The sequence below is a fragment of the Paroedura picta genome, chromosome 3 (genome assembly GCF_049243985.1).
Source record: "Paroedura picta isolate Pp20150507F chromosome 3, Ppicta_v3.0, whole genome shotgun sequence".
Classification (NCBI taxonomy): Eukaryota; Metazoa; Chordata; class Lepidosauria; order Squamata; family Gekkonidae; genus Paroedura; species Paroedura picta.
In genome coordinates, this window is record NC_135371.1 from 141010615 (window position 1) to 141026932 (window position 16318).

Below are 16318 nucleotides of genomic sequence, written 5' to 3' on the forward strand. Positions count from 1 at the left end.
GACCAATGGGCATGCGCCTCTCGCGCTGGAGTCACAGTGCGCCTGCGTAGCACGGCGCCCGAGCGAGCCTCTGCGTCTGAGGCGAGTAAAAAAAATTTCGCGGGAAGGGGCGTGGCTTCTCTGGCGTATCGGTGCGCTTGCGCCACAGGGGCGCATACCGGAAGCGGTGACCGAGGAAAGGTGGGGGGAGGAATTGTTTGGGAGTGGAAGCGTGAGGCCTGCTGTCCTCGCGGCTGACGGTCTGAGGCAGCGGGCTCGGCTCGGCCATGAGTTGCCGGGGCGTTCTGGCGAGCGAGCGGGGAGCGAGGCAGAGGTAAGAGGGGCCGAGCAGGGGACGCCCTGAACGTCACGGGCGGGGGAAGGGGGTCGAGTGGCCTGCGGGTGTTCTGAGGGGGAGGGGAGCAGCCTGACCGTCTGGGATCGGCACCTTCAGGACCTGCCGTGTTGCGACGCTCCAGTTTCTGGGCCGAGAATTCGCGTGAGCTTTCGGCAGGGCAAGTTTCTCATGGCTGTGGAAGTCAGGGCGTTGCGCAGTTCTGTTCCCGGGAGGCTTCTTACCCAGGCACTGGCCAGACCTGCTGAGGCTCAGCAAGTACGCGGCATACGCCTACCTTGTCGGATGTGTTTCCCTTGTTTTGTTTTTACGTGCCCCGGGCTGTCTTCAGTATTCCCACGCTGGGCGCTGAGCAGCCGCTCGTCAGCACGGGAAACTAAGCTGGAGCTGCGCAGGAGCTTGCACTGCTCGTGGCCCAATTTAGGATCACGGTAGTTATAGTCTGCTCAGGATGTGAATTGCTGCACTCAGTAAGGGGGGAAATTGGAGGGAACATTCACTGCCTCCCCCATCCCCTTGGAATTTTGAATAAGAACTCAAGTAGCGTTGAATTTAGTGTTCTGGGTGATTTGCATTCAGTATCTCTGGTGGCTCCTTACCACAGCTCTGAGAATCAGGCCACTGTTGTCAACACTGGTAACAAAAGACTGAGCTCGGAAATAGTTGCTTGCTCCAGGAGAGCCAGTGTAGTGTACTAGTTAGAATGTTGGAGAAGGATGTGGGAGACCTAGGTTTGAAATCCTGCTCTCCTGCTCTCTCTCTAGGTAATTTCAGACCAGGAATGGCTGAGGCTTTAGAGAAGTCTTGAGCATTGTATTCAAACCCTTGGTCAGCCTGGAACAGATTTGATGAACTAATTTGAATTTCCTTCATCTGTTTCATTGAGATATGGAAGATGAGAGAGGCAGAGGCTTCTCAGTTTCAGGTCTGAATTCTTTCTTAGTACTGGGCAACTGAAGGAAAGGCAACTGTTAACAAAATAGAAGTCATATTTACAATATGTGAGCCAAGACTGCATACTTTAACAAAAGTACAATAACTAGGGTATCTTAATTGCTCTCTACCAAACCTATACCCTGTGTGCAGTTTGTCATGGTAAGAGTGCCTCCTTTTTTCACATATATATGGACTTGCTTAAACAACACAAGGGTAAATTATGGGATCTTTTGGGATTGGAGAACAAAGATGGATGAAAATGGGATATGGAATAAGCAAGTAATTATTAATCTGACTGTTCAATCGGGAAATAAGCATAAAAGTGCATGAAAACCATTTCAGTCCTATAAATAGTAACAATTTAAAAACAAATACCCGATTGTTTCTGGGAGAGATGGTCCCTAATTTCAGTGTTAATTTAGGTAGATAGATCAAAAGAGGAAGTCAGTGGCATCTGAAAACATGAGGCAGGGGAGAAGAAAGGCATCTGTAAACATGAGGCAGGGGAGAAGAAAATGCATTGTACTGATGTTCAGGGGCATCCCATACTGGTGTGGAAAATGTTTTGGTAAATAATTGTTCTGTCTAAGAACAACCCAGACATGTGAGGTCATTGTGGTGAATGAAAAGTGCCATCAAGATGCATCCGATTGATGTTAATCCCATAGAATTTTCAAGGCCGGATATGAACAGAAGTAGTTTGTCATCACCTGCGTCTGCAAAGCAACCCTGGACTTCTTGGTGGTCTCCAATCCAAGTACTAATGAGGGCCAACTTTTTCAGACATTTTAGAAGATCTGAGTAGCCTGGATCCATCCATGTTAGAGAGGGTCACTGTATATGAACCAAAAGGAGTGAGTTTTCACTTGGTACTTAGGATCATTCAATTATAAAACAAAAAAGATGTCTTTCTCTATCCTTCAGGAATTCATTGCCCAGAACTTTGTTGGACTTTTGCATCCTTCTTTTCTGCATTTCTGCCTTCTGTTCAGCTATAAAGTTCTCAAGTTGGGATGTGGCCAAAGTTTGAAGCAAAGATATTTTCTGGGCTGCTTCTCCCCATTGCCAGTTTCTGTAAAGGGGTACAAGCTATATTAACATCTCCCATTACTTCCTATAGGAAAAGAAGGCGAAATGGTACCGAGGAGGATGGACATATCCCTCAGACAAAACGCAGTAGCCGAAATACTGTTTTTCAGGAATCTTGGGATACTGAGGTAAGGCTGTGATCCAGTCCTCAGCTGGAATTGGTTTTGGAACCGTGTCTGAGTACATAGGAAGTGGTTAATTCAAATTTAGCAGTATCTATTTAGAAAGAATGTAAATGTTTCAAGTAAATACCTGCTTCTTGCATAGATAGTTCTTAGAGTAACTCATAATTGAAATTAAATCCAAATCACAATAAGGAATCAGTAAAAGAAGAAGAAGAGTTGGTTCTTATATGCCGCTTTTCCCTACCCGAAGGAGGCTCAAAGCGTCTTACAGTCGCCTTCCCATTCCTTTCCCCACAACAGACACCCTGTGGGGTGGGTGAGGCTGAGAGAGCCCTGATATTACTGCTCGGTCAGAACAGTTCTATCAGTGCCGTGGTGAACCCAAGGTCACCCAGCTGGTTGCATGTGGGGGAGTGCAAAATCAAACCTAGCATGCCAGATTAGAAGTCCGCACTCCTAACCACTACACCAAACTGGCTCTAAATGAACTTCATGAAGAAAATTAAAAGCTAGCACCATCAATTATTTAATAAACATCCAGGGCACCATAGAAAACAGAATCATTTGGTATATGTTCTTCAAACTGCACAAAAAAAAAAAAGGAAGGGGAGAGAAGTTTAGAATAATATAATACTGGAAACTTTATTTTTGTATCCTGCGCCTCCTGGTAGACTCACGGTGGGCACAACAAACTTTAAAACAATCCTACAGTTTCTTGCATTGTGTGTGTTTGGAGGTTGGACTAGATGACCCAGGAGGTACCTTCCAATTCTGTGATTCTATGAAAATCTGGTTATTAAAATATCCTAAGGCATTTAAAACTGCCTTATTGAAATAATTAAGACCATTACTGAGGGGTTATTCAGAGCTTGGGTTTTTTTTTTATTTTGGCAGATGAATTCTCAAGTGAGGAGAACAGCGACTGTTGGTGTTATTTCCTGGCCTCAACTGTAGACCTGGTAGAACTGTCCAGCAGGCCCTCCAGAAATAAAGTCCTGGAAGGCCCTGATCTCAGTAGGCAGAGCACCATACCAGGCCAAGGACAGGGCTGCAAAAGCCCTGGATGTGGCCAATCTTACCCACTTGGGGGCAGGGAAATTGAGCAGTTTTGGTTTCTTGATCTTAGCGCCTTTTGTGGGACATGGCAGAAGACGTCCAAGACCATTTAGGACTTTGAAAGCAAGAATCAGAATCTTGAACCTGATCTCGTTTCCAATCTGGAGCCAATGGAGCTGAGAAAGCACAGGTGTAATATGCGCTCTCCATTGGGTCCCAGTAAGGACCCACACTATTGAGCTTTGGACCTCTTGGTGCCTTTGGAGCAGGCTCAGGGGCAGCCCTGTGTATAGTGAATTACCAAATTTAGCCTGGAGGTGACGGTTGCATGGATCACGTTGGCTAGGTCAGGTGTTGACAAGTAAAATGGAAGTTACTGTGCCTGGTGAAGGTGGTCAAATGCTTGGTGAGTGATGGTTGAGACATGGTCCTCCATAGATAGGGAGGCATCCTGGATCATAGGCTCTTGACAGTGGTCAAAGGTGTTAGATGGCCCCATCAAGAGGTATGAGTTACATGACATCACCTTTGGCATGCTTTCCCAGCCAGAAGACCTCTGTCTTAGCTGGATTTAACTTCAGCCAACTCCACTTGAGCCAGTGCACCGTGGTCTCTAGACATCTGGCCAAAGAATCTGGGTGTGCAGATAGATCAAGAGGAATAGTTGAACTTATGCAAGAAATCCATGTCTCAGTGCCAAGTGAATTGCTGCGTGGAGGGCCTATAGCAGGGGTCATCAACCCCCGGTCTGCGGCCCGATACCGGGCCGCTGCGCCTGCCTCCCCCCCCACAGCGATAAGCTCGCCAAGCCCCAAGCGGCCGCCAAAGTGGCTGCTTCGCTCACGGCCCGGTTAGCTTCTTGCTGTGAGGGGGGGAGAGGCAGGCGCAGACTCCCGCACGCCAGTAGACACAAACGCGCATGCGCGGAGCTGCCACGCATGCGCATTGGCGCCCCCTGCTGGCAAAAACACGCATGTACGGCTACTCTGCACAAGCGTGTTAGTGTCACCTGCTCAGGCCAGCAGCTCTCCCCCACCCCTGGAGGTGGTCTTCAACCGGAAAAAGGTTGGGGATCGCTGGTCTACAGCACATTGGTTAAAATGAGAGAAGGTGGAGCAAGACCGTCTGATTTAGTTCAGAAATGAATTGGTAGCCAGTATAGTTGTTTCAATACCAGGTAAATATGCTCCTTTATATCTAATTCTGAATGTATCACAAGAGTATGCATTTGAAAAACCCATTGAACAGATCAGTATAAATTGGAGAGATTTTCCTACAAACCTAGAAGTACTGCAGAAAAATCAAAAACTTTTAAAGAAAGCGTTTTTAAAACCTCACACTGAAGAAATGACTGAGGCAGAAAAGTGCCAATTGAGATCTCAATGTTACAAGTAGTAGTGTTGGCTTTTAAACCCTGCTTTTCTCTACCAGAGGGAGTCTCAAAGCAGCTTACAATCGCCTTCTCTTCCTCTCCATGCAACAGGCACCCTGTGAGGTAGATGGGGCTGAAAGAGCCCTGATATTACTGCTCTGTGAGAACAGCACTGTCAGGGCTGTGACAAGCCCAAGGTCACCCAGCTGGCAGCATGCATAAGTGTGGGAAATCAAACCCATCTTGCCAGATTAGAAGATGCCGGTCTTCACCACCATGCCGACTCTTTTTTTAAAAAAGATCAAGTGGAGAAAGCAGTGTCCGGAGGATTGGGGGAAGGAGTAGAGGCAACATTGATGGGATATGATGAAGAAGAAGGGGCATGTGAAAGGCATGGGCAGAATGTGGAAGCCAGTAGAAGAGGCTCGAAGTAGAAACTTGGAGAGACTTTTCAGTCTAAGTGCCTGTCCCTCTGCCATCAGCTCATTGGCAGTGGTGGGAGGCTTGGAATTAAAGAATGCATTGGAGATGTCTCCCAACTGCTACTGGTCAGTTATTTGGCAGAAGCTTTGAGTGACTGACAATACTTCTCTGGCTGGATGAGCTCATCAACCCTAAAAGCTTTTCTCTAGAGGACAAGAATGGAGGAAATGTGAGGGTGATAGGATTTCCTGGCCTTTGAACTGTCAAAGGATCCTTTGTACCCAATAAACTAACCTAGAAGTGATCTGAGCATTGATAACTACAGCCATATCATGCGTCTGAAAGAAAATGTGCAGCAATTGGACTAGACGTAGAGATAGACTGCCTAGACTCCAAGGTCAAGGACAGAGAGTAGCTCTTGGGGTGAAACAATCCTGCTGCTGCCTCCAATGTTGGGATTTCACAGTGGGCGGATTTTCTCTCCAACATTATTTAACATCTTTATGCACCCTCTAGCTAAGCTGGTTTGGCAATATGGACTTTGGTGTCATCAGTATGCAGGTGACACCCAGCTCTGTCTGTTGATGAGTGGCCGGCTGAGTACACCGCTTGAGTCAGAGGTGTCTAGAGGCTGTGAGGGAATGGCTTAGGTGAAGTTGCTTGAAATTCAACTCTTCAAAGAGATAGGCCCTGTGGCTAGGAAGGAAAGAACCCAACAAGGAAGCATGTCTTTCCAGTCTTGACGGGGCACAGCTCTCCACTGCATAGACCAGGGGTAGTCAAACTGTGGCCTTCCAGATGTCCATGGACTGCAATTCCCATGAGCCCCTGCGAGCGAATGCTGGCAGGGGCTCATGGGAATTGCAGTCCATGGACATCTGGAGGGCAGCAGTTTGACTCCCACTGGCATAGACTGTCAGGAACTTGGGAGTGACTCTGGACTCCTTAACTGTGGAGGCCCAGGTCACAAAAGTCACATGGCTGGCTCTCTTCTATCTCTGCCAAGCCAAACTACTAGTTCCTTATCTGCCCCCTGAACAACTAGCCACAGTGATCCATGTTGCAGTCACCTCCAGATTGGATTTCCGTAACTCACTCTATGTGAGTATTTCCATATCCCTGATCCAGAAATTTGCAGCAGCCCGGGTCCTGACTAGGACTCCTTGGACAGCTCAGAACCATCCTGTCCTCTGGCAACAGCACTGGCTTCCAGGCTAAGCTTAAGATACTAGTCTTGACCTTTAAAGGCTGTATCTGACCTGGGTTCTGCACATCTAGGGGACCACATATCCAAATATGCCCCCAGAAGAGCCTTGCACTCTGCCAATACGAACAGGTTAGTGGTCCCCAGCCTCAAAGAAATTCAGCTGGCCTCAACCAGAGCCCTGACTCCTGCCTGTTGGAATGAGTTCTCAGAAAACATCAGGGCCCTGCTGGAGCTCACCAAATTCCGCAGGACCTGTAAAACAGAACCAGTAAAATAGTAGGAGGCCAGTAAAATAGTTAGCATCTGTATTATACCAGATTGTGCTCCGTCCCGTAACACCCCCCACCCAGAGTTCTAGGGTTCTGGCTTTTAGATTTCTGGCTTTCAGAGTTTTAGAACTTCTAGAATGGTTTTATTGTAACTAAATTGTATTACTATGTACGTGTTGACTGCCTCAGCAGAGAGGATGGGCTACATATTCAAATAAGATGAAGCTGGTTAAAGTTCTTAATATTACATAAAGGGTACACAACAAATCTGGGATCTCCATCTGTTACCGTAATTCTAATAGGATGCCCAAACCACACTCCTGGTCCTTCAAGAGAAATGTTCCCTAGAACCAACAGATTCTTCAGTCCTTAATCGGTTATATTATTGAACAACAGAAACCTGGGTTAAGCGTCAGTTTTTTGGCCCTCACACATTTATTTATTTATTTATAATTTGATTTCTTGACCACACCCTCCTTGCAAGCAGTGGTTCAGAATCAGATGAAAAGGGGAGTTGAATGTCTTCATATGGGTAACATTTCACACTCAATCCTCCTCAGCAAGTTTCAGGTCGATGTTGAACATGGCTAATAACTTGGCATGATCGTGTAGGTCAAAATGCCATGGTCTTCAGCAGCTGTTCCCTATCACCAGCTTCTGACAAATAATAGCACAGCCACTAAAATGTGGTGACTACTCTATATCACCATCAGATGGCCCAGAGAAATAGCACAATACTTACCATGAGGGTGTGAAGATTAACTTGTGATTTGGAATCAACATGTACACATTCCCTGTCCCCTATACAGGTAGTCCATCACGGTGCACTTTCAATTCTCAAACTCCATCACGCAGATCAAATTGAAACTCTAGATAATTATGGACACATTGCAGTGTTTGCAGGCAATATCATATGGTGTTAACCAGGACACTAATAATGATTTTTTTAGTACCCCTTCTGAAAATGGAAACCATAATTCTCTTGATACATTACTTACATCAGATAAAGTTTGAGTTCTGGGATACCTTGAAGACCAACAAAGTTTTATTGTTTATTATTTATTCCTTTGGTACCTGACGAATTGCACTTGTACACAAAAACTGATGCCTGCTACAAAACGTTGTTTGTTCTCAAATTGCTGTTTTGTTGGTCCTGAAGATGTCCAAAAAAACACACACTGCCACACACCTGAATCTAGAATTTGCCATGCCAAGGGATTTCTACCTTTAGATAGTGCCTTTAAATAACAGACATGCATGGCCATCTTTTATGTTGAACTATTTTGCATAAGGCTAAAGTTGATCCTAAAAGATACCTAGTGATTACTTTCATCTTCAACTGTACAGTTGTATTGAGAATATGGTAAGAAAGACATTGACATTTGCTGATTCTCCAGTATGATGTTTGTACCATATGTACAATGGCTTGCAAAAGTATTCACTCCCCTCAGTGTTTGTCTTAGTTTGTCACATTTCAACCTGGATCTAAGTTGGTGGTCGGGTTGGGCACTTTGGCATCCGAAGCAGCCATTCGCACCCAAAGCAGCCAGCGGGGGGGGGGGTGGAGGTGTGGGTGTTGGCTGCCTTGGGTATGAATGGCCGCTTTGGATGCCAAAGCACCCATCCCTAGTTGGGGGGGTGGTGGGGTTAGCACCATCTGATCCCACAATGTGCCTTTCACTTTGAAGGTCCAAAATCTTTTATCATTGTGACACAAACAGTACTTAAGACAAGAAAAACAAATCATCAGTATGCATAAGTATTTTTAACCCTTTGATATGACACCCCTAAATAAGATCTGGCTGAATGACGTAACTTCAGAAGTCACATAATTAGTTAATCCAGGCCTATCACTATGTAATCCAAATGGCACATAATCTGTCACAGGTTGTCTGTATAAATAGATGTGTTCTGAGAGGCTTCTGACTCTGCTGCACCATGAAGCAATTAACATGAAGACCAAGGATCACTCCAGACAGGTCAGAGAAAAAGTTGTAGAGAAGTATAGATCAGGAATGGGTTATAAACTAATATCCCAAACAGAATATCTCGCGGGGCACCATTAAATCCACTATAGCAAAATGGAATGAATACGGACTACCAACCTGCCAAGAGAAGGCCACCCTCTGAAACTGACAGACCAAGCAAGGAGGACATTAATCAGAGATGCATCAAAGACATCAAGGATAGCACTGAAGGAGCTCCAACATCAACAGCAAAGATGGGAGTATCTGTCCATGGCATCAATTTCAGCCATATACTCCACAGATTGGGGTTTTATGGGAGGGTGGGCAGAAAAAAGTCATTGCTTAAAGAAAAGCATAAGATGACACGAGTGGAGTTTTCCCTGCTGCACATGGTGGACTCCCCAAAAACATGGAAGAAGAATCTCTGGTCAGATTAGGCAAAAAATTGACCTACTTGGCCAACCTGGGAAACGTGTGGTGCAAACCCAACATTTCCTATGATCTTGGGAATACCATTCCCACAGTGAAGTATGGTGGTGGCAGCATCATGCTGTGGGGATGTTTTTCATTAGCAGGAACAGAACAACGGGTCAGAATTGAAGGAAAGATGGATTGCACTAAATACAGGGCAATTATTGAAGGAAACCTGTTTCATTCTGTCAGAGATTTGAGACTGGAATGAAGGCTCACATTCCAGCAGGACAATGACCCTAAACATACAGCTAAAGCTTCAGTGGAATGGTCTAAAGGGAAGAATGTTAGTGTCCTGAAATGGCCCAGTCAAAGCCCAGACCTCAATCCAATTAAGAATCTGTGGCACGACTTGAAGATTGCTGTACACCAACGCTACCCAACGCTAATTTGGAGTAGGAATAGTTTTGCCTAGAGGAATGGGTGGAAGTGGCTAGATGCGCTAAGCTGATAGAGGCAGACCCCAAGAGACTTGCAGCTATAATTACAGCAAAAGGTAGCTCTACAAAGTATTGACTTTAGGGGACGAATACTTGCTCACAGTCATGATTTGTGTTTTTCTTGACTTAAGTACCGTTTGTATCACAATAAAAATATTTTGGGCCTTCAAAGTGGTGGTTGGCATGTTGTGAGAATCAAATGATGCCCCCCCCCCCAGTTACAGACTATAATGCGACAAAACAAGACAAACTGGGCAGGGGGGATGAATACTTTTGCAAGTCACTGTACATGTTAGTTTATAGCAACAAAAACTAAACAGAGGAATTTGCTCATTGTGAAATAGCTTGAATCGGCCTACATCTGCTTCATGATAACCATCCGGAATGATCCAACCCACTGCGCTAATTTGCTTAACACAAAGGACTGCTTGTGTGTGCCCGAGTCCCTGACATGCTGACTGGCAGGACTTATGCCCATTATTTCCCTGGCCTGCACAGATGCCAGTGAGGTCTGAGGTGATGCCCTGAGCATTTGGCAGTGCCGCAGGGGTTGAGGTTACTGTGTGTTTAGCCATGTTGCCTTGGAGGGGGGGGGGAGAATGGGGACAAGTGCCAGAAAGGTTCTCTGCCCTGAAATGGGCTCATAATATAAGATCTGAGTTCCATGTACTTCATACATCAGGTTAGTAATTGTTGATGAAACAGACCACTTCACACCACACAATCATTTTTATGGAAGGTTATGAAGCAGTGGTTCTCAACCCTACCTGCTCGGCGACCCCAACTTCGGTGGGCACAAGTGCCCGCGCGTACAACACTAGAGGCGGCCATTGCCATGGCTTCGCTGCCGCTGCCACCCACCTCTATTGCCACTGCGGGGGCCAGCAACTTGGGGGCCCCGGGAAGGGGCCAAGCAATCCCAAATGGGGTCCCAACCCACAGGTTGAGAACCACTGCTATAAAACCTGTCTGTATATCTAAAAGCCTGTGTGTGCATGACACACAGGGTGTTGGCATTTACGTGTGAATTGATAAACACTTCATAATATGTATATAATTGTTTCTGTGTGTTTCTCCCTGGAGTGTCGAGTGGAATGGTGCATGCATTTAAGCAGATGGGTAGAATTGGAAAGGGCCACCTTATATTAGGATCCTGTGCATGTGTCTGATCAGTCCTTTTCAGTAATGTTTTTGCAAAGCCTAGGCAACTGAATACACTTGATGCGACAGATTGCTTTTCTGCCTCTAAGCCCCTGGAGTGCTCTCTGGGCCATTTGGACTGATCATTTGGGCAGGGCTTACGCCCATTTCTTCCCTGGCCTTCACTGTTGTCAACTAAAGAAAAATTGAATTTACCTGCTCACAATGGAATGTGTGGTTTGCCAGTCATTAGATTTGCTAGAAGAGCAGGCTAACTGGTGTTTCCTGCGGATCTTTCTTTCTACAGTCCTCCAGCAGCGAGAGCGGCTGCAGCAGCAGCTGTAGCAGCAGCAGCCTCAGCAGCCCCGACAGAGGCAGTGGGCCAGAGACCAGCCTCCTTCAGATAATGCCGGGATCCAGTCCTGTGACCCCTCCTCAGTCTTTCCATGAGCAGTCGGCACTATGTCAAGGCCCTTACTTCCACATCAACCAGATCCTGAAGGAGGCGCACTTCCACAGCTTACAGAACAGGGACCGCCCCGCAACATGATGAGCCCAGCAGTTCCCGGCCTTCTGTGAAGGGGGACAGCACTGTGTGATGGGGTCTTTCAACTTAAAAGTTTGTTAAAATTGCACAAAATGCCTGCTGCCTTCTCAGTCTGCATTTGGGATAACAGGTTAACAGGCAATTGTTTACTTGTGGTTGCTGCACTATTGCAATGCAAAGGGGGGCTTTGGAGAAATTTTTACAGGATCCTTTGGGCGGAGGAAGGGTGGTTATGTCTGACATCAGGGTGTTGTCTGATAAATCCACCTGTGTATTATAGGAGTGTATAATGAGTCCAGATGACTTCTTAATCTGTTAATTAGAAACCAATGCTTTATGTAAAACCTTTCCAACATTTGTGTTCAGTTTTATAAGTTTTTTTTTTAATTTCAATAAATAGTGAATATGTTTTTTATGGTAAATAATCTTCTTAAAGAATGAAGGCGTACTACAGTTGTTAAAAACATTAGTAACCTATTTTGGAGGCCAGCTGTAGACAAGGAGGTGGCTGTACTGTAGTCAAAACAGGCTGTTTTATTTCCTTGCTGTAATCATTCTACATAGGAACCATTATTTTGTTTCTGTACAAAATCCGGGTTTGGTTTTTGTTAATACATACACCCTTCTACAAAGAACTGTGTAGTAGCTCCCAGTTGCCTAAACCATAGAGCCTCCAAGTAATTAATTTGGCTTAACTAGAGTTGTAGAGCTGCAGTATCTGCCTTGAAGGTTATTTTACAGTAGTAAGAACAGGGTAGCTTGTGCTACTGGATCACTTAGTCATGCTAGAGAGCCAGCCAAGCTTAAACAAGGATGGTGCTGATGTATCTTCTTCTGAGGCAAGCTGTCTGAACAGGGAACCAGGTCGGAATGTCTCTTCTGGTCTCGTAAGGGCTGGAGCTGGAACCTGTTGAGTTTAACAAAAGGAAGTCAAGAGCCTGCTTTTAATCCAGAGTTCACACAGACTTGAATAGCAGCTAGGTGGGACTAACTCTTCCCTAGTCAGCAGGAGGTTGGTTGTGTGCCAAGGCAGATCTCACCTAGCCACCTTCAAGTTGTGTGGCTCTAACCTTGGGAAGGGACAGCACCTTTTAAACAACATACTGGATGTCAACTCTTGTGACATTTAAAATGGTTCTCAAAAACATTGTCCAAAGCAGTTCGCATAAAAATCAGTATAAGAAAACATAACCACAGCATAAAACCAGAATCAATCCATTCCCTTATAAACCATCAAAGGTTGCCCGGCGAAACAGCCAAACAGGTCACCTTTTCATATGCACCTAAAATTAAAATTCCCTCAAGAGAAGTAGAACCATCCTTGAAAGCTTGGCAATCTGAGACTGTATCACATCCACAAAGAGTACTTAAGGGAAAGGTAAAAATAAGTAATAATTGGTAACTCCACATGACTGACAACCGAAAACTGAGTTCTCTGGTGCAGCATAGTGTACTTTTAAATTAAACATTGTTCAACAGATTCAACATGAGTGGGACTAAATGTTGATTTTTCCTCAGTTTTGTTTTGGACTACAAATTTGCCTTCATGAAAAGGACATATATAGTTTTGTGCATGCAGAAGACTGACTGCTGTTCCTGTTTAAAGTTAGCCTACAGTTAGAATTCCAGTTGTAGAAAAGGGATGGCGTTAGCACTTTCCTATTTAAATCTGTAGGCTGTTAAGATTTGTTTGCCTTTAACACATCGGGTCATTTACCAGCTATCTCACAAAGCATTAGTCCATGCCCTTCAGCACCTTGCAGTAATACTGGGGGGGGGGGGGGGGGGTCACAGTAACAACAGAGTGAAAAGCATAGCCAGGGCCACTGCAGCATTCAGTTTCTCAAATACCAGCTTGGCAGAAAGCTACTGGGTTCTATAGCTTACACAAAATAGGCTCTATCACAGCAGCAGTTTTCCAGGAATGCAAAACACAAATCTACAAACAAAGGAAAAGCCACTCAATTCACACACACTTTGATACCCCAACAAAGGTTTCTTCTTGAGTTACAGGTCAGCATCATACTGGAATGAAGGGTACAAGACAGTTAAAATAATTTAAAATATATATTTTTAACCCACCCTTCCAGTGCTGCTCAGGGTATGCAGCAACATTGCATCATCATCATATACAAAGTTAAAGCAGTAGGAAATCATATGTCCCTGACTAATATTCCAAATAGGAGTTCTGGGCTCAGAAGCTGGTCTTCCTTTTCTCCCAGTGAAGGTAAGGCTAGCATTTATTGATGGGTGGTATTTTGGGCTCCACTCATATGCCTGGTGGGATACCTATGTTGCGGGCCCTGTGAAACTGGTTACGGTCCTTGATCTCCCTCGGAAGTGCATTTCACCAGGCTGGGGCCAGGGCTGAAAAGGCCCAGGTCAATGCCAGTTTCACTTCCTTTGGGCCAGGGATGCACAGTAAATGTTCTGCAGATCTTAGTGTTCTTGAGGGAAGATAGAGGAAGAGATGGTCCTGTGGATATGCTGGTCCTAGACTGTTTAGGGCTTTAAAGGTTAAAACCAAATCCTTGAACTTGATTCGGTCTCCAATTTAGAGCCAATGCAACTGGTGTTAAATGTCAGGTGGGATGTCTTTGTGATTTGGATCTCCATTAATGAAGAATAATCCAAAATCATGCCTAAACTCCTGCTGGAAGGCACCGGTGACTGCATTCCATCAAGCATTGGGAGCTGCATCATCTTTGCCTGCCATCCCAGCCAGAGGACCTCCATCTTGGCTGGATTCAACTTCAGCTGACTCCATTTGAGCCAGTCCACCACAACCTCCAGCCACCTGGCCAAATTGTTCCATTGGTTTGACAGATTAGCCGTTAAGTTGCCACCCCGTTAACATTCCTTTTTAACCTATTTCTCATTGCAAGGTAGTAAGACTCCAGCAACATTGAGCAAGAGAATAGGGAAAAATCATGAGTCTAGCATATATACCAACCTGAGCTTTATGTTCAGAACTTCTCAGCGCTGACTTAGTCTTCCGAGAGCTTGACATGCTGAGTGGCAAGAGCCCAAATCTTAAAGAAACAAGAAGTGTAATAACTACACTTTCCATTCCCAGCTGCTCCATTTTCAAGGGGTACTTTCTCTTTAATGTAACAGGAATTGCTTACCTAATCTGACTAGATGCCAGAGGCAAGGTGTTGTGTGACTCTTGAGAAGCTGAACCACTACTTCGGCTGGTGTACTGGCTCTCTGCCCCTATTAATAAGCCAAATAAGACCTAGAGGACGAGAAAAGGGAAGTTGGCTTTGGAGGCCAGACTATTCAACTGCCAAGTATATATTGTGACAGGGGGCACCTTTGGAACTTACAGAGGTTCGCTGCACCAGGCGATTCAGGTTGCTGTTTAAGTGCGGGGTGAAGACATCCAAATCAAAGGGATCTATATAGCTTTCCAGAAAGTCTGTCAGTTTCTCCATTCTGAAATGAGAAAGCAAGCTGTCCTGTTTGCAATCCCAAATCATAGACAAGAACTGCTGTTGAGTAGGGAAATATTTTAAGCATGCCATGGACAAGAAATTGCGTCTTCACTGACAGCTGAAACTAACATGAAACCACAAGAAGCAGCTGTTTAATCTTAACTCTATGATACGATACCCGGAAACTAAGTGCTGCAGTTGGATAACCAGCTATTGCTCAGTTCCCTAATGTGGTGAGAAATGCTTTTCACTACCTCAAAGCTACATCTTAACCTTCAGTTACATGTGAGCTGATATCCTTCTAGCCCGAGGCCTAATTATTCGCATGTTTCGACATGCATTCTCTTATCCTGTTTATAACAAGGTGCGCTACAGCAACGTTTTCTGGAAGTTGCTGTGATTTGTTTGTTTGTTTATTTATTTATTTTATTTAGATTTCTATACCGTCCATTTCTTTGCAGCTCTGGGCGGTTTACATTGAACATTATATAACTTACATGAAACCATATATAGACTGTAACATCAACAACTTTCCAATAAGGTATCAAAAGATTACTAAACCACATTTATAATATATAAATAACAATTAACAGTAACATTGGGAGGTTACTTAGAACACCGCTACACTTCAAAGCAATAGCTGGGGACTTGTCAATTATCCTGTATATAGGAAGGATGGGAGACCAGAAGATACTACCCACCTGGTCTTGTCACTAAATGCATACACGATATCAGAGCAGAACAGGTGAGGATTCAGTCCTGTTCCCTCTTGCTAAAGGCGCAGCAATATTGTGGATAGTTGCAAACAGAAAAAGGAACACTGCTCAACCTTTGCCAGTGTACTGCACCTGGAATCTTGCTTGTTTCTGCTGCTTTTCATATCTTCTCTCTTTGTTGTCAGTACTATGTTCAGATACCGAAGATCATATAAAAGTTGTAAAGCCCTGTTCTGGGTGATTGGCAGCACTCCTTCTTTCTGCAGAGAAAAGGGCAAAGAGATGTAATTAAACATCTTCGTCAACAAATACTTGGTTTCCCAATCACACACTTATTGGAAGGGAACATTAACAACCACTTTAAATCTCATAGAGAATGGGCCATCTAAGTCAAAACATAATAAGCAGCACTTCAGAAATACTCAGTCTGACCAGCCCTTGTCTTTACAAGAGGCATAAACCTGAGTTGGTCATCCAGAATAAATTATTTTCAGGTTTTTACAACAATGTTTAGCTTTCCTTTCCAGAACAGAATAAAGACCTCACAGCATACAATGAATCAGGAAATGAAAGGTCATCATTTGATTTGCGATTGCTGAGAAACTAGACACAAAAGCAGCAAAGGAAATGTAACATAATTGTGTCCAAGGTAAATGTCTTTTCTGCACAAGAAGTGCTCAGAATTCTTAGGGCTTTCCTGATCAATAAACCTGGTAAACTAGTGGCTGGGCAGGGCGAGAAATGTTTAAATCTACAATCCTGTAAAACGGAAGTTGGGGGGTTGGCATC

The 16318-nt window shown here is 44.7% G+C and overlaps 2 protein-coding genes across 5 annotated transcripts in view; one reads left to right on the top strand and one right to left on the bottom strand.

Annotated features, from left to right (window-relative positions):
- Positions 1 to 107: 107 nt before the first annotated feature.
- Positions 108 to 12861, top strand: VCF1 (VCP nuclear cofactor family member 1). Its single transcript, XM_077328334.1, has 3 exons — positions 108 to 313; positions 2391 to 2487; positions 11137 to 12861. The coding sequence occupies exons 1-3, from the start codon at positions 267 to 269 to the stop codon at positions 11377 to 11379; spliced, it is 387 nt and encodes a 128-aa protein (XP_077184449.1). The 5' UTR covers positions 108 to 266; the 3' UTR covers positions 11380 to 12861.
- COG1 (component of oligomeric golgi complex 1) overlaps positions 11891 to 16318 on the bottom strand; it is a 35051-nt gene continuing 30623 nt past the window's right edge. For 2 of the 4 annotated variants that reach the window (XM_077328304.1, XM_077328301.1), the window contains exons 10-14: positions 15662 to 15789; positions 14706 to 14814; positions 14505 to 14614; positions 14330 to 14408; positions 11891 to 12283 (exon numbers count right to left, since the gene is read on the bottom strand). In XM_077328304.1, the coding sequence (XP_077184419.1) occupies positions 12149 to 12283; positions 14330 to 14408; positions 14505 to 14614; positions 14706 to 14814; positions 15662 to 15789 (561 nt within the window). In that variant the 3' untranslated portion in view covers positions 11891 to 12148. Of the gene's footprint in view, positions 12284 to 13352; positions 13402 to 14329; positions 14409 to 14504; positions 14615 to 14705; positions 14815 to 15661; positions 15790 to 16318 lie in introns of all 4 variants that reach the window. The other 2 variants (XM_077328303.1, XM_077328302.1) reach the window with 2 other exon arrangements.

Excerpts from the sequence above, each read along its gene's own strand:
- VCF1 (XM_077328334.1), top strand. The coding sequence starts at position 267 with ATGAGTTGCCGGGGCGTTCTGGCGAGCGAGCGGGGAGCGAGGCAGAG. Across the intron at positions 314-2,390 it reads GAGCGGGGAGCGAGGCAGAG|GAAAAGAAGGCGAAATGGTA; the intron begins GTAAGAGGGGCC and ends TACTTCCTATAG. Across the intron at positions 2,488-11,136 it reads AGGAATCTTGGGATACTGAG|TCCTCCAGCAGCGAGAGCGG; the intron begins GTAAGGCTGTGA and ends TTCTTTCTACAG.